Source organism: Nyctibius grandis, chromosome 10, assembly GCF_013368605.1.
Source record: "Nyctibius grandis isolate bNycGra1 chromosome 10, bNycGra1.pri, whole genome shotgun sequence".
In the NCBI taxonomy this organism is placed as follows: Eukaryota; Metazoa; Chordata; class Aves; order Nyctibiiformes; family Nyctibiidae; genus Nyctibius; species Nyctibius grandis.
Genome location: NC_090667.1, coordinates 20058530 through 20077258, shown reverse-complemented (window position 1 = coordinate 20077258; position 18729 = coordinate 20058530). Strand labels below are relative to the sequence as shown.

The window sequence follows — 18729 nt, the reverse complement described above, 5'->3', positions numbered from 1 at the left end:
CAGGGATTGGAAGGGACCTCGAAAGATCATCTAGTCCAATCCCCCTGCCGGAGCAGGATTGCCTAGACCATATCACACAGGAACGCGTCCAGGCGGGTTTTGAATGTCTCCAGAGAAGGAGACTCCACAACCTCTCTGGGCAGCCTGTTCCAGTGTTCGGTCACCCTCACCGTAAAGAAGTTTTTCCTCATATTTATGTGGAACCTCCTGTGTTCCAGCTTGCACCCATTGCCCTTTGTCCTGTCAAGGGATGTCACTGAGAAGAGCCTGGCTCCATCCTCATGACACTTGCCCTTTACATATTTATAAACATTAATGAGGTCACCCCTCAGTCTCCTCTTCTCCAAGCTAAAGAGACCCAGCTCCCTCAGCCTCTCCTCATAAGGGAGATGTTCCACCCCCTTAATCATCTTCGTGGCTCTGCGCTGGACTCTCTCTAGCAGTTCCCTGTCCTTCTTGAACTGAGGGGCCCAGAACTGAACACAATACTCCAGATGCGGCCTCACCAGGGCAGAGTAGAGGGGGAGGAGAACATCTCTCGACCTGCTAACCACACCCCTTCTAATACACCCCAGGATGCCATTGGCCTTCTTGGCCACAAGGGCACACTGCTGGCTCATGGACATCCTGCTGTCCACTAGGACCCCCAGGTCCCTTTCCCCTATGCTGGTCTCCAACAGGTCTGTCCCCAACTTGTACTGGTACCTGGGGTTGTTCTTGCCCAGATGCAGGACTCTACACTTGCCCTTGTTATATTTCATTAAGTTTCTCCCCGCCCAACTCTCCAGCCTGACTAGGTCTCTCTGAACGGCTGCGCAGCCTTCTGGGGTGTCAGCCACTCCTCCCAGTTTTGTGTCATCAGCGAACTTGCTGACAGTGCACTCTATTCCCTCATCCAAGTCATTAATGAATATATTGAATAGAACTGGTCCCAGTACCAACCCTTGAGGGACTCCGCTAGACACAGACCTCCAACTGGACTCTGTCCCATTGACCACCACTCTCTGGCTTCTTTCCTTCAGCCAGTTCACAATCCACCTCACTACCCGATCATCCAGACCACACTTCCTCAGTTTAGCTGCGAGGATGCTGTGGGAGACCGTGTCAAACGCTTTACTGAAATCGAGATAGACCACATCCACAGCTTTACCATCATCTATCCACCGGCTTACATCCTCATAAAAGGCTATCAAGTTGGTTGAGCATGACTTCCCCTTGGTGAAGCCATGCTGAGTGCCCGTAATGATCCCCCATCCTTGATGTGCCTAGAGACAGCACCAAGAACAAGTTGCTCCATCACCTTTCCAGGGATGGAGGTGAGGCTGACCAGTCTATAGTTACCCGGGTCCTCCTTCTTGCCCTTTTTGAAGACTGGAGTGACATTCACTTTCCTCCAGTCCTCAGGCACTTCTCCCATTGCCCACGACTTTGCAAAGATGATGGAGAGTGGCCTAGCAATGACTTCCACCAGCTCCCTCAGCACCCGCGGGTGCATCCCATCAGGGCCCATGGATTTATGGACGTCCAGGTTGTTTAATTGGTCCCTGACCCAGCCCTCATCAACCAAGACAGATTCCTCCTCTATCCTGACTTCTTCTGGGGCCTCAGGGGTCCGGGGCTCCTCAGGACAGCCTCCAGCAGTATAGACAGAGGCAAAGAAGGCATTCGGTAACTCTGCCTTCTTTTTATCCTCTGTCTCCAGGGCCCCCACCTCATTCATCAGTGGGTCTACATTGCCTCTAGTGTTGGTTTTACCTGCAATGTATTTGAAGAAGCCCTTTCTGTTGTCCTTGACCTCTCTTGCAAGGTTTAATTCCAAGGAGGCCTTAGCTTTCCTAGTTGCCTCCCTACATACTCTGACAACAGACTTATATTCCTCCCAAGTGGCCAGCCCCTCCCTTCCATGATCTGTACACCCTCTTCTTCCACTTGAGTTTGCCCAGCAGTTCCCTGTTTAACCATGCAGGTCTCCTGGTACCCTTCCTTGACTTCCTACCTGCTGGGATGCTCTGATCTTGAGCTCAGAAGAAGCAGTCCTTGAATGCTAACCAACTATCTCGAGCCCCCTTACCTTCTAGTACCCTGTCCCATGGGATTTCCCCTAGCAATTGCTTGAAAAGGCCAAAGTTGGCCCTACTGAAGTCCAGGGTTGTAATTCTGCTAGCTATTCTGTTCCTGCCACATGAGATCCTGAACTCTACCATCTCATGGTCACTACCACCAAGGCTGCCCTCAACCTTTACCTCTTCAACCAGACCCTCCTTGTTAGTGAGGATCAGATCCAGCAGTGCTCCTCTCCTAGTTGGCTCATCCACCATTTGCATCTTACTACCTTTACCTGTCCCGGTTCTCACCTTTAGCTGTTTTTAAACAGACTGCAGTAGCTTCCCAACACTGACTCCTCCCTGCAATTTGTATTGTCAGAAAGATGCTGTAAACTTGCCTCCTCTGCTATGACATAAGATTTCCATTTAATTTTGGAGGAAACCCTGTCTCTCCAACACACCCCCTCCCCCCATCCTGAACATGCCATCCAAGTTACAACTAAGTACATTGGCTGTTACTGGGGAAATAATAACCTTCTCTTTCCAATAATGTTCACAATGTGATCTACTGTGTTCACCAGTAGATCTTACTGTATTTATTCTTCCTTTTAAAAGTTCAAACAGCATAACTTAATAAAAATATAATTTGAAGAAGAGCACTTCCATTTGCATAACCTTCCCCCATTCTTATGTATTAAAGTGTTATTAAGCCATTACTCATTTTATTTCTGCATATTTTTCTCCAGCTAACCAGATCCTCACTACAGCATTATGATTACATCTGCTCAAAGCACTGAAAAAAAACGCATGAATGGTAAAAATTTCCAGAGGAAAAAAGCAATGGGTATAAAACAAGTGGGAGCACAGAGAAGGACAGAGTGAGAAAGTAACACAGAGAAAATAAATTTCTATGGTAATTGTGATACAGACAGAAATAATCAGCTACTCATAAAGGGATAAAGTTGTTTGATTCCCAACTTAACTGCATTTGACATTTGTGAATTTGACTTTGTAACAAGTCTTATTCGTTGGATCTCACTTGGAAGGAAATCAGAAAAGGTCAGTTTAAAGGATCTAGAGGAAAAAAATAGCACAGAACTGTAGTTTTGTGGAAAATGGATAGTAGGAAAGAAGTACCAGGGTGGGGAAATAAATGTATAAGGGAAAGAAGAAAATGTTTGCAAAATTGAAAATTATTTTCTAATATCAGCATAACATATCACATTGTATTCAAAGCATAGGAAGAATTAATTCTGTGACAAGAAAGGGTTCAATATCACTTGCCAGCACAATGCTATATGGAGATTTATTGCCAACTACAGATACCAAACATCAACAGCAGAAATAAGAGGGTTTTGATCTATTTTGTAGTTATTCAGGACTGTTACAGGAAACCATTTATCTTTTCAGTAGTAAAAAAGTTTTATTTAAAAAGTGTGTTAAAATTAGTGCTTTGTGGCGCTCGGAGCTGATCCATTCCATGTACTTTGCTTTACTTCCATATCCTTATGCTGGTGCTGTTCTTCACCACCTGATCCTCTCCATATGCTAAACACTACAAAAAGTGTTACTCCTAATCCAAACAATTTCAAAGTTTAGAAATGTAAGAAAAAAGGCAGTATTGCTAGGCCCATTTTACACAGGAAAGAGGCAAAGATGCCTCCGTTTGGGGGTGGGGGGGGAGTAGGGGGCTGAAGGGCAGAAATCCTGCTTGCGGTTTCAACTTTCAGTTCAAGACTTCTGGCACTCTGGATGAAATCCTACCACCACCACAAGTGCTGAATTTGTATGTGTGACATTACAGGTTAAGTTAATATCATGCTTAAGGGACGCACCAAATTTTGGCCACCAAGATTATGTGGCCTAAGCAAACTATCAAGAAAGTTATCACAGACCCAGGATAAGAAGCCAGATATATCTGAATCTCAGTCTGCTGCCTTGATTTTAATAGGAAAATTAAAATCTGAGTTGGCCAACAGAAATCCTCCAGTTTTCTTTCATATTCTGCCCCTCATCCCCCGTGATGTTTTCATGGAAAGTTCCAGGGGGATGTCAGAACTCATCTCTACTTTTACTGCAAAATTGCATTGCAATCGGTAATGATAGGTGGAAGTCTGAAGTGAGTACTCAGATTTTGCTGTTCCATGCCATCTATAATATCATCTTTCTTGTACTTTGTTCAAGGAATGGCAGAAGATATTGTAAAAGGCACGATGTGCATAGGGGGTAATAAATCTGTTGGATGCAGATAGTCAGTGGCTGCAAGTCATAACATAAAGCTTTACTCCTAGCCTCCTACCAGTTTTCATTATCAGTGAAAATTTCTATTAATGTAATACGATAGCATCAGGTACAAACAGCTCAGCAGTCATATTTTGCACAGCTGTCATACAATGATAGTCATTTAGCTTCAAGGTAAAGCTGAAGTTTGAATATTCCTGCTTTTCATCTTTGAAGCTTTGTCACTTCAGAAGATAATTATCTAATTTTGTGACCAATGACGTGTTCCCAACACATCAAATTTTAATACCCGTAGTATGTAGATCTTTTGTGTCCTGAAAATTAGCCACTTAGATAGCTTGACACAAAATCTTGGGAGTATATTGAATAGTGAAACACTAAAACATGACCTAGGAGAACAATAGGAACACTACATGCTGTGGCCCTGACCAAAGTTTTCATATGCCTTCCAAATAGCATTTTCACACTGCTTTCATCTAACAGGCTAGAGATACTACGACTGCATAATTTTGACTCATGCTTTTTAGGAAAGCAAGTCAAATCCTTGTTTGTATATAAAAGCATGAAGATGCTCTTTGCCAGCTACTGTAGAACAGTTTAAAGTAAAAATAGATGATAAGACATAAAACCTTCTACCACCTGACAAATTATTTCTGTACAACACTAAGTTCACTTAAGATATTGTGGTTGATAGTAAAAGAAAATGGCTAGTGAAGCAACTGGGAACTAAAGGGTTTGGTTTAGCCCTAGATTAGAAGGGAAATTCCTGTGTTATCGCAACAAATTTTAAAAAAAAAATCTCCAATTCATGCAATCAACTTTGTGGAAATCAGTCTTGAGACATCGTAATTATGAGAACAGTTACATACTCCTATTCTGAGAACAGGAGTGTCTGTGGAAAAAAAGCCCACCTGAATATTAAACAGCAGAGAGTTCAGTTTAAGAGTCTATAATGTTAGTGCAAACTATTTTAGAAGAATGGGTCAGAAAAGAAAGTGTTGGGACTGGATGAAGCACTAAAATAGGGTATAATATAGTTTATAACTGAGGCCTAAGAGAGGCCTGCTACAACAGTGTCATGCCTTTCAATACCTACGAGGAGGCTACAGAGAAGATGAACCAAGGCTATTTATGGAGGTGCACAGTAGGAGAAGCAACAGAATGCACTCATAAATTGAAATAGGAGGTTCCAGCTTAAGTAACTTTTCATCCCAAGTAGAGTCAAGCATTGGAACAAAAGAGGTTGTGGTATTTCTGTCCTTGAAGGTTCTGAAGATCAGACTTAAAGCCCCAAGAAATCTGCCCTCATTTCAGCATTGACCTCGCTTTGAGCAGGAAGTTAAAAGACCTTCTAAATGTTCTTCCAGAATGAATTATTCTGCAATTCCAGAAATTATTAAAAACAGAGTTCAACAGTGGAAGAGAGTAAGACAGTTGTACAAAGGGGGAAGATGAGGGGTTTTTTCCAGAACCAGTTTTGCCAATCACTAGTGCCAAACGCAAGTGTCTCAGTTATGAGTACAATTAGAATTTTTAAATTCAGTATTACTGTATTTAGAAGAACATTAATCAGGAGACCTACTCAACTTGCACGTTATAGAGACACAGTGTTAACATAATATATAATCTGCCAACTGCACAAAATTCAGGGAAGCCTGTCAACTCCACCTTTTGAGTACACCAAAGGAAAACATTTCATGAGGCTATTAGAAGCTCGAAAGTAATTACCACCCTTTCCTAAAAACTAAGAACAAAACTTCAATAAGGAAATTACTGTCAGTTATGCATATAAGCAAGCTAACTAATGAAACTAACAGGATCCACACATTAAGCTCTGATAAACTGAATGAATTATACACACATACTTCTCATGTTAGATCCCCAATCTTTTAAACTAGATTAGGTTACCATAAGATTTTTTTTGTTAATGGACGTGCAAACAACTTTTTCTTTCATCTTTTTCTTCCTTAACTTGGGTGCTCTAAGATATTACTAGTTATCCTTCAAACTAGATTATGATAGCTATCATTTTAAGTGCCTCCTGTACTGCAATCTGATCTATGCAAAACATTTGGCATCAGTCTCAGAAGAAAACATTTCTCTCTAGAACACCTGCCCATTTTAAAAGAGAAAGATTCAAATATAAGCTAAATAAGGTGGTTCAGAAAAAGGATATGGAGAGAGAGACAAAGACAACAATAAAACATGTCAAATCAAGCAAGGCAAAAGCAAAACACAGGAGTAAGAACAAGTGCTCTGACAAAGAGAATGCCTTGTAATATTTTAGAAATTGTTTTGGTCACTTTAATGAAATGTATTGGTTTAACTTTACGGTTCTTTCAGGAATCTCAGCAGACAGAACAAATGGCTAGAAACAACCACCCGTCAAACCCTTCACTGATTAAGAGTCATTGTCAGAACCTATATGCCTTGATGGCTCTACCAAACCAACAAAACAGACTCTACCAAAAAAAAAAAAATATCAAAAATTCAGCGTAAGTGGTGCTTAGGAAGAACTCTTCTCAAGAGTAAGAAGAATTCAGAACAAACTTTACTAAATACCAACAATTGCTGATAGCAAAGCACTAGAACATGTGGCAGGTACTTAAGGAACAAACCAGGAGTTCACATCTAATCAGCCATTTCCTTCTCTCTCATTGGTACATCACACTGTCTTACAAGCCCTAGTGAAGCTCTATTACATACATACTTTGTAGTCATACCTAACATAAGAACATTTTAGGACATCTTGAAAAGCTAACCCTGCTGAAGTCTTACCATGTGGTTGTTGGACTTCAGGTCAAATAGATGAAGACTGCTCACAGATTTGATCTGTTATATTTAATACATTTATCCTTCTATAATAAAAATACATATATTTCAATAAGACTATTTGAATGTGTGCTTAAAAAGGTGGGGTGGGGGGGAAGGTAAAGCAAGCTTCAGCCAACCTGGCCAACCCATACACCAATAATTAGTGATTTATAACCTGTTTCTGCCCTGAAAACTTAAGGACTCCTCAGCTACGTCTCAAGGAGATAAAGGCACAAGAATGAACAGTGCATAGACAAAGAAATACATTTACTTTTATTGGTTATAGTCCAAGAAAAAAAAAAAAAAAAAAAAGACACCAAAAGAAAGGGTTATGTAGCTCATCTTCCTAACATAAGGCAGTTCAATGAGATCTACATAATGGCAGGTAACCTGTTCTGAAATGCCACCCTGCAAGAGTTCCTTGTTTTCTTTCTGTTTAAAAAAAACAAAAAAAACCCCCAAAAACCACAAAAAAAAAACCCACCCCCCCCAAAAAACAAAAAACCCCCCAAACCCCCCCAAAAAAAAACCAAAACCCCCCAAAAAACACCCCCAAAACCCCCCAAAAAACACCCCCAAAACCCCCCAAAAAACACCCCCAAAACCCCCCAAAAAACACCCCCAAAACCCCCCCAAAAAACACCCCCAAAACCCCCCCAAAAAACATCCCCAAAACCCCCCCAAAAAACACCCCCAAAACCCCCCCCAAAAAAACCCCAAAACCCAAAAAAACCAAAACCCCCCCAAAAAAAACCCAAAAAAAAAACCCAAAAAAAACCCCCAAAACCCCCCCAACAAAAACAAAAACACAAAAAAACAACAAAAAAAAAAACACAAAAAACCCCCCCAAAAAACAAAAAAAAAAACACAAAAAAAACCCCAAAAACAGAAGGAAAAAGTAATTCTTGTGTTTAAAGACCAGCTCTTGTTCATCTACCATGGATACAGAGAACACATTCTTCTTCCTGGTTTTCTGCATGTGAAGACTGTTGCCATATTTCCTTTCAAATTTTTACTAGTTTTGCACAGGCACAGCTTGGCCCACAGCATTAAATCACTGTCTAGTGAAACAAACCTAGTTCTTCTCTTCCCTCTCCCCTGCCCCATTTACATTTCTCCACACTTTCTTTCACAGTTCAAAAGGAAATACACCATTTTTTTTAAGTTTGGGCTTTTTTTCCCCCTACAGTTTTCTAGCTTATTTGAAGGTGATTCTCTCCTTCACACAGCATACTTGTCTGCATCAGACATTGGAAGATTTTTTGGAATTCAGGACTGGTTATCCCCCTCTGTCTATAAGACGTAAAAAATCTTACCTTTAAGGGTTTTTATAGTTTAGAACATTTCTAGTCTCATAAATATGGATTTGACATATGCTTTATCACACATGAGGCTCCCAGTCAATTCTCAGCTTTCTACAGAGATTAAAGATAGCCACACCATCCATTTTACAGAAAATATGGCAGAAATTTGGAGCAGGTAAAAACGTGTGAGATCATATGAATCTTTGAGAGTAAAACATTCCTCATCCCTCAGTATAGCCATAATAGCCACAGATACCAGAAGAAGCAAGAACACCTGGAATATGACCTCCTCCGCTGGTGGCTTCTGTGAATCAGTGTCTTGACACATCTATAATGGGTTATGATGGGTGGAACTGACAGGAAAAAAGAAGAGTCAGTAGAGAGAGAAGAGAGAATAATCCTTGCTTGTAGTAAGTGCAAAAGGAATCGGTGTGAAAAGCAACAAAAGAGAAAACTAATTTGTGCTCCTAACAAACAGGAAACCTCAAGTATAATAGGAAGCTAGTGCAGGACTTCAGTCTCTCTGAAGGCATCTATAAAAGATTACAGATGTCTACTTAAATCAATCTAGAAGCAGAAGCAACAATTCTGCCCATCTCTGCCTCCAAAGCTCTTGCTAAGGAAATCTGCTTACTCATCGCATTTTGGAAAGAGTCTTCTGGAAAAAAAATGCATTTTTCCTGTGTTAGGGATCTTCCAGGAAAGAAACTTGAACCTCATATGCATGAAATGAAAATCTTATTCCTATACAAAGCATCCAGCAAACCTTATTATTTCTGTCTTCCATTACAGCAATCATCTTCACATCCTCAACCACCATCTCCTTCCTGAAAATTGCCTGGCACTGAGTATTGCTCAGGCATTCCTATTTTGAAGATACATTTAAAACACACACACCACCAACAAGCTTGTCCAAGATTTGAATACAGATCATTTCAAACATACAGTTATACACCTAACACTAACTTCACTATAAATTCAAATCTGTGTCTCCCTTCATTCTCAAAGAGCACCATTGATGAAATGGTCTAATGTTACCTTTGTCTAGCTAAATAAATTATTTTCTTCTAAACTTGACTTCTATCTACTGTCAACTCAAGTCCAGCTCATTAAAGCAACCCAAGACGCTCTAGCTACTGCTAAGACCCTGCTAAAGACTGCATGAATCCAACTCTCTTATGCTGGAGGGATTTATGACAGCTTAATTCCTGTGCTCTGTATTCTACTGTCTACTACTTTATTCCCACATTAAATTTGATATGCTGGTTGTAACATCTGTACACTCCCATGTGAACAAGTCTGTCTCTCTTGACCAGTCACAATCTCCTCACATCTTATATCACCATCCTCAGAAACTGTGTAGTAGTTATCAACTATAAGATGGGTAAGTCCATCTGTAAAGTCCTAGGAGATCTGAGGGCAGGATAATTTCAGAAAGTACCTGTGCCTGGAATTCATCACATCTGGAAAGGCTTACAAGACCCTTCCCAACTTCTCTCCAACTATGATTTTAAAAAAAAAAAAAAAGAAAAAAAAAAAGAAAAAAAAAAAGAAAAAAAAAGAAAAAAAAAGAAAAAAAGAAAAAAAAGAAAAAAAAGAAAAAAAAGAAAAAAAAAGAAAAAAAAAGAAAAAAAAAGAAAAAAAAAGAAAAAAAAATAAAAAAAAAATAAAAAAAAAGAAAAAAAAAGTAAAAAAAAGAAAAAAAAAGAAAAAAAAAGTAAAAAATAAAAAGAAAAAAAAAGAAAAAAAGAAAAAAAAAAGAAAAAAAAGAAAAAAAAAAGAGAAAAAAAGAAAAAAAAGAAAAAAAAAGAAAAAAAAAGAAAAAAAAAGAAAAAAAAGAAAAAAAGAAAAAAAAGAAAAAAAAGAAAAAAAAAGAAAAAAAAAGAAAAAAAAAGAAAAAAAAACAAAAAAAAAAAAAAAAAAACAAAAAAAACAAAAAAACAAAAAAAACAAAAAAAACAAAAAAAAATAAAAAAAACAAAAAAAAGAAAAAGAAAAAAAAAGAAAAAAAAGAAAAAAAAGAAAAAAAAAGAAAAAAAAAGCAGCACATTTTTACACAGACTTCCTTTTGGAATACAAATCTTGCAATGATTTTTGTCATTCACTCTAAAAAAGTACTTAAGCTTTACAAATGAACAGGGCAGATGCTAAATAGGGTCACAAAAATGTCCATGCAATTTAGCAAAAACATTTTACATAGAAAAAGCAAAATGGAACTTCATAAGAATAACATATCAAAGTATTTCATGAAGACCTTTCATTGAAGTTTCTACAGCAACCTAAAATACAATCTATCCTATCAATATATAATTTGTGTTGTACAATGTGTAATCACTTATTATCAGCAACAAAAAATTGTACCCTACAGAACAGTAATGACATTTAAAAGTGTAGAGTATCGATTAGCAGTTGCTTTAAAGTGAATCACCACTACAATGCGGCATCTATTCATGGCTCTACATACCTCCACTGCCAAGATAATTTGCATGGAGACTGGCTCTTTTAACCTTGAAATGTAAGCATTTTCCAATACAAGATGTGAAAACAAACAACCATAAAGGCATTAAGCAAGGGAATTAGCATTCATTTCCTTTCAGGATCTAATGTTTTCCAGTTGGGTTGTCCACTCAATAATTTCCATATTAAAAGATATTATTGAAAGTGTAATGCATGTATCAAACTTACTGAAGCCATCTCATATTTCTATTACGTATTAACAATAGAACATATTTACTTTCAATAATACAAGAAAGAGGATCATGCTGTGTTTGCAAAACCCAGAAAATACTGCAAAATATAGAGTGCAGACGGCAGAAGAGAATGAATTCACTGTGGCTTAAAACAGGGCTTTCCTTCCAGTTAAAGGGAAATATAAAACATAATGATTGATATTCAGGCTGATTTAGACTACATTTTGAAAATATTACCATCACCAAGAAATTATTACTCCTGCCATATATCAAAGAGGAGATGAGAGCAAGACCGCAGATCATTCAAGATGCAACACAAACTTCATTGAAGGTAAAGAAAATTTTCCAATACCTTCAGAGAAGGCAGAACTTCATTACAAGAAAGAAGGAAAAACTATTCTCTGTTATTGAGAAAAAGAGACTACACTATTGGAAGTTTGATATCACTGTGATATTTTCCTCTACAGATCAATATGCTACCTGAAAATTAGTATTGGACCCAGCAGGTTTTTCTACCTAATACATTAGTAGCATATGAATGTGTTTGATTTTTTTTTTTTTTTTAACAAAGAAAAATTAAAATATCTATCCAAAAGAATTTACTTTTATGTCTGCAGATAATAACATTAAATACTTCACCAAACACACTGAAATGCTCTGTAACAAGTTTGGCACAGAGAATAACCTTGTTATTTATGTAGCCCGAAGATCTATAAGAACTAAAGGGGATGGGGGTTCAAGCTCTGCAAGTTCCAAAACATCATTTTCATTAATCATCAGAATTAAAGCGATTTAAGATTCTCAGATGCATATCTCTTTTGTTTTCTGATGCTTGGTTTTAATTCAGTGCTAGGAGACACATTTTACATAATCCAGACTTCAGGAGTTTGAATTATAATAAATTAACTTTGAATAGAGCTTTTTGTAAACTCTATACCATTTACCTGGCTTGTGTTTTTTTGAGTTTGGGGTTTTTTTTTTTACTTTGGGGGAGGGGGGAGGGTGTCATTGCTGTTGGTTTGGGGCTTTTGCAGGGGGAGGGTTGGCACTGGGTTTGTTTGAAATCATAGTCATATGTCTACACTTTTTTGATCATTTTTCTCCTATTTTTGAAAGGAAAAAAAATATCAGTATTATTTTTGCAGTTTTAAAATTGCTCAGCTGGCAAAAGTTTAAATTGGTCTCCAAGAAGCCAGTCCATGGCTATACCTTAAACTGCATGTCTCAATCATACTGACCCTTCCTTCAAAGCAGGAGTTGCAGTGTCTCGAGCAAAGAAGAAACAGCCCGCAGAGAACAAAATCCAACATAAGGCTGAATAAAAGAAAAGCAATTAATGTCAAGATGATCAGACTAAACTTCTCTAAGAATTTAAGTCACTATTATACAATTTAAAACTAAAGATAGATGTACTGCATGAATCAGATACACCAGCTGAATGCTAATTGACCTAAATCACCCTGTTATATTAGTTTTGCACTGACATTTCCATAGTTGTAAGAAACTACCAAGATACAGCACCAAATCTAGTCAGCAAGACAAAGTGCAACTCTGAACCTTTAAAGACAGCAATGTTACACTGATTGAAGAATCTGCTTTGAGAAAACACAATGATTTGAGAACTCCTAACACAATGAAGAATATGTTGAAAGCAGCAGGCAGATGCAGACTCCAGCCTGCTCGAGACCAAGGCAGGCAGCGCTTACATAACCACGAAGGCTCCTCCAGACGACTTACATAAGAAAAATCTGAGATAGCCTTAAACAAGCTTGTCTTCAGTAAGAAACCTTTATGGCAGAACCGATAAATAAAAGTTTCTTTTCAATTAAAAACTGTTCCTACAGTAGCAATAAAATAATATCAACTATTCAGGAACAAATCAATAATTATCAAAGCTCAGAATATGGAGGGGGTGGGAGGGAAGTAGTCTCTCCAAAAGAGATCTGAGAAAGCATAGACCACACTGCATTTTTAGAGAATCAGACACTTCATCAATATTAGAAAAGCTTTCCTGTGTAACAACTGTTTTTAACATTAACAGAAGGCACATTATCTGTATTTTTTGCATCCATTTTATTACTACTATTATTTTGCATCAGCACGGAACTGAAAACATACTATTAGCATGGACACTATAACGTGAACAGTAGCATTCCCCAAAGTCTGTTCCTCAAAAATTCTGATCGTAGCAGCCTAAGTAAGGAATATTTTTCTTGCTTTGCATCCTATACTTAAAGCCTGGCTTTGCCAGCAGGCTACACTCACATTTACTACAGTACTGACTAAACAATCAGTGTTTAAAAAAAAATTTCAAGAAGTGTTAAGATTAAAACAAGGCAGATGTCTTTTGCAAGTCTAAAGAAAAAAATATAAGCACCTAAGAGACAATTAAAATCTGAATCAATTCTTAGGCCCCAGCAGTATTTGCCAACTAAGCGAAGAGTATGCATGTCTCTACAGCACCAATCAGCTGCTTGTACACTGCCAAATCTATATGACAATTGTAAAAGCTCCATAAATCAGATAACTTAGGAATGATATTGTCCTGTTTTCTTCTGTATGGTTTTTTGAACACTGAATCATCTTCCTTCACTTTGAAAACAAGTAGCAGAACATTAAAATGCTACATTAAGTGTTAATTTTGCTTAAAAGCTCATCATCATTTCTGAAATTTACTGAATTATTATTTTCTGACCTATTTATAGTGTCTGTATTTCATCTAAAGTCATTCCAGAAAAAAATCATATATCCCATATACTCTCTTAGGAGGCATAACAACACACTTGGATAAGATTATCATAATGCAATAAAATAATATCAGTTAAGCAAAGGCAAGCAGTGCTTTTTTAAAAAAATAGTTTCAAAAAGTGACAAAAATATTCTTACGTATCTTATTGAAACTCAAGAGGGTAGCAATGCTGATTACTCATGTGATGTTCACAGTATAGCAAGACTTAAGAATGGTAATAACTAAATCAATATTCACAGCTATAACCTGGCAAAATTTTGCTTTACTGAGTATCTCACATAACTTCATTTGCTCAATGAAATTTTAGTATGGGTCAAGTGACTCTTAACGCATAAAACATTTGAGCAGCAGAGTGTCAATCATGCCTTGATTTCAAAGGCATTCCTTTCAAAGTAGTGCTTACGTGATTCATTTTGTTAGCATATATAGTAACCTTTACATTAATTTTTCATTTAGCAAGCCTTTATTAAACTAAATGGCACTACAAAGCAGTTGGTAATTAAGAATCTATACTGCCCAGTTACATAATTATACTCACATTTTATATCTTCATTTGTTTAACAATGCTTAACTCATAATCAGAAAATGTGGATTCCTCCAGTACTATCAGAAGCCACACTGCTTCTAAAAGTGGAATCTTGACTTTAAAGAGACATTGACTCTGCTCACCCAGAGCTTACAGTACAAACCAAATGGATTCTTGATGCCTGGCTAGCAGGGAGGGAGGGAAGGCGTCTGCATTTAGAGCCCTACTGTGCTGTCACCCCCTTAATTATTATAACAACTTCTGCCACTGACTTTGCCTGTTGAAAATACTTGCAAATCTTAAAGTTCGGAATGTTTTTATGCACACAAGCTTACAGAAGAAGTATACTTTATAACAATACAAAAAGATACATGTTAAAGTTATCTGCCAACCAGGCGCATTTGCCACAACCAACAGCAAGAAACAGCAAGCTTAAAAGCACAGGGACACTTGGAATTTTAAATAAAAATAAAAAGCACCAGAGGTTTCCTAAAACTACTGTAACCAGAGGGGAAAAACAAGAAGAAAATAGGGGATGTGACAGAGGAACAAAAATGCTCTAAATACCTGTCAAATCTGTTTTGTCTTTCCTCTCTCATTCTATAATGAAACATAACAAAGGCAAGATACAAAATAGCTGGGAACGAACATATACTGTCCACCTTCAAAAACAGGAGCACAGATTTGTTAGTGAAATAGAAAGGATGCTGATGAAAAGGTAAAATGAATAGCTTCCAATTATCTTCAATTATAACAACCAATAGGAAGAAATCTTGCTACTTCAGAAGGGAAAAAAAAACATTACAGAAGGGACGACAGCAGTATCTACTATGAGGAAGAAAAGAATGATTAAGGATCTCACACAGATTCTTTGTGGATTTTAGTACAATTGCAAAACATAGTATATTCTATATTTCTTCCAGTAAATGTTGGACTATCTGTATTTGGTAGATTTAATTTTTAAAGCCATTTTAGTGCAAAAAATGGCTGTGCACAGTACAGTTCCAAAGTTAAATAAAGGTACCTGTTTGTTATGGCCCAATAAAAAAATTAAAGCCTTTTAATAATACTTGATTGGATACTAATCAAAACTGAAAGGTCCATCTGCTTGATAAATTTAAGGAGTTCATACAAAAATGCAATGATATAAGACTACACAGACTTTAAAGAATGTGAGCTAGAAGTATAATAAATACTGAATATCCATTTTTTCAGATTAAAATAAAGTTTGCACAATATATTGAAGTGAAACCATTTAATGGCCTTGAAAGGTAGTAAGAGACCTCAAATATTTTTGTTCTTAATAGCTCTGTATTTTAGCTTAGTGAAGTTCACGTTTTGCAGTCCTGGGTATACACTGAGAAGACAGATACTGCTAAGGAACTCATATGCTTTCAGTAATCATTAAGTCAGTTGCTTTCATTTACATGGAGAGCATAAGTTTTTTTATTTGAACTGCTACATATACTGTCTTTACATAATTTCACACATATACAAGGCCTTTCAAAATAAGTGCTACAAGCTAAAGGAATAATTTCCTTCATAATCAGACCAAAATAAAAATTAACACGTTACCCAGAACTAAAAATCATGTCTAAAAACCAGCAGGAATTTAACATATGGGTTGAATGAGTGTCTCTGTAGTCAGTGAACATCTCAATATTTTACCATTTTCATACTGCATTTTGAGGATCACATGTTAAATGCTGCAAAATCACAGTCTTAAAATCTTTAACATATTCCTCTTAGTCTCTCATTGTATTTTTTTCAGCAACAGCTGTAAAAAAAGAATTGTCTACAATACAGACCTTTACTATAGGTTGCATATTTAAACTAGACTAGACACAGTCCTCGATATATACCTAATACTCAAATCCGCTTTCTCATTACTCTCTCCCCAATTATGTAGACTTACACCAATTTCTCAAGTTTTTGCAATACTTCACTAGCTTATTACCCAGCTGTGCAGCTGAGCAAGAAGATAACCACATTCAGTCCTCTTATCTGTAATGATGTAATACATCCCAGCACTGGGTTGAGATGATTGGGGGAATAATGGGATTGTAAAAACTGCAGAGATGACAAACAACAGTGCAGCCGCCTTCTCCTGATACAGGGAATTGCATACATACAGCACAGGGTGAAAATAATACAATATGCACTAATTCTGCTCCTTGAATGAAGTTAACACTTTTCATAAGAAGCAGCTGTTTCTGCACAGAAACATCATCATCACAACGCAGCAACCAGATTAAATACCCGCAATCTATGCCAAAGCCTAGTCTTCAAGAAATAAGTGTTGGAGTTTACTTTCTAATGATAACAAAAAAATCATCCAAAAATAAAAATACCAGTTTAATCAAGGACTCTCCATATAGTGCAGTGCAGTACAATGCGAAGAGTCATCAGGGACTACTATGCAATACAAAAATAGATCTTGGACCAAAGCATGTACAGCACTGCTTTCCTATTCATTTAAAAAAAATAAATCTGCCTCCATTTTCTCTGTTAAAAGCTTCCTTATTACAACTGAAGAGATCCTTACCTTCTGCAGGAGCTGGGAACCTGAGTACTTGGCTGCAATAGATTTGATCTCCCCACCAAATGCTGAGGCCCAGAGCTTTACACTGTGAAGGAAAAAAAAAAAAAAAAAAGAGACAGGAAGAAATGTAATACACATGTCATAGCAAGCAACACAGACTCTAACAGCTTCAGCTGCACTCAGAAGGATCCTAGCAATTTTGTATTAAAGAGCTCACTAAGGAACCTAAGCACAGCAAAAGATTAGCAAAGCTGTTCAAGTATAAACACAAACTAGATGCTGTGCTAAGGTAAGGCCTCTGATATGAAACTACCCAACCTACACTGTTTAAATTTAAATAATAAACTTGTACAGAAACATGCTTTGGCACAACATAACATACATCCATTGAAAGGAAAGAAGCACATAAAATGGCAGAACAGTTCCGAATGATAAATTCTCACATGATAAGGAGTTAACAGCATCAACTTCAGTAAATACAAGCACTTAAGACTCTGCGGCCACATACTCCACCAACACATGCTCCTACAATAAAATTAAAGTACTGCTGAGCGCGTTAGAGACTAGCATTTTAAACACAGCTGACAGAAGAGCAAAGGTGCCTTGAACAGTCAAATATCTGCAATATAAAAAGATGAGAACTTGAGGTGCCAAGTTCTCATCCTTGAACATGGTCCTGAGAGCAATAGCATGAAAACACTTACACAGACAAGGGGATCTGCTGCTCCGATCCAACCACATCCACTAAGGCTGTGTTAAAAGCTGTCCAGAAGATAAAGAAAAACCCCCAAAACCCCCGAGGAAGATTCAGATTCTGTGGCATTGTGCCTCTCTGTGCCTAGAAAGATTTGGGGAAATTCAAGTAAAGCTGAATTCAGCAGCAGTGGGGTTTTGCTTCTAAAGCTTCTTTCCCCACCCTCACCCCCTCCACTAGAACAACACTAGAAGAAATCACAGCTCCATCCTCATCCCTCCAAAGAATGACCCTTCTCTGTGTAATGGAAGGAGAGGACCAGGAGCAAAGCTCTAATGACTTGAAAACTATTGTGTCCCTGGTAACAGCAAAGCGTTTTCCAGCACTACTGGAGCCACTTGCACGTAGTTCTTTACAACTCCGCAGTCAGCAGTGTGCTGAAGTTACTTCAGTGACCTACTGCTGCTCCAAAGTGCCCTTAGCAGCAAGAAAGCAGACTATTGATTCCAAACGGGGAGGCTGTCTTCTTGCAATTACTGCTCACTTTGCAAACGGAAAGCTGCCTAGAGTTCTCCTTTCCCTCGCCGGTAACCTCCAGCCTTCATCCCAGATCAAGTCAGCCAATGCCTTGGTTCACTGGAGCAGGAGCAGCAGCCTTTTAACGGGCTAGCGCGGACACAGAGAGGCAGGCACAGGAGGAGCTGGACCAGAGGGAGGGTGCCTCTGTATGGCACAAGCGGCGAAAGTCTGAAGGAGCTGAAAGTGTAGTTGAGCCCTTCCAGGGAGGCGAGAAGAGAGCGCTGCACATTGCCGGGGGCTGAGCTAGGGAGGGCTCGGCAGGGCTGGCAGGGGCGGGGGGGCCGCACACACCCACCGGAGACCCGGCCAATTCAGGCAGGGCACCGCTGCGTGACAAGCAGCTGTCACACAGCCCGGAGAGGCGACGGACGGACGGAGCTCAGCCCCTGGCGCCGAGAGCGCCCGGCATCCCGACCGCGGAGCCGCTCCGGGGAGGGCGCGGGCGACGGGAGGAGGAGAGGAGCGGTCCCCGCCGAGGCAGCATCGCTGACGAGCCGGAGCAGCGGGTTCCCGGAGCGGGCCCCGGGTTTAGGTCAGGCTCGCAC

General features: G+C 38.6%; 1 protein-coding gene across 1 annotated transcript in view; it reads right to left on the bottom strand.

Annotated features, from left to right (window-relative positions):
• The window catches only part of CACNA2D3 (calcium voltage-gated channel auxiliary subunit alpha2delta 3), a 460953-nt gene extending 443219 nt beyond the window's left edge, over positions 1–17734 (bottom strand). Inside the window, exons 1-2 of the mRNA XM_068408846.1 lie at positions 17616–17734; positions 16915–16996 (exon numbers count right to left, since the gene is read on the bottom strand). Of these exons, the coding sequence (XP_068264947.1) occupies positions 16915–16996; positions 17616–17734 (201 nt within the window). The remainder of the gene's footprint in view (positions 1–16914; positions 16997–17615) is intronic.
• Between the last annotated feature and the right edge of the window lie 995 nt (positions 17735–18729).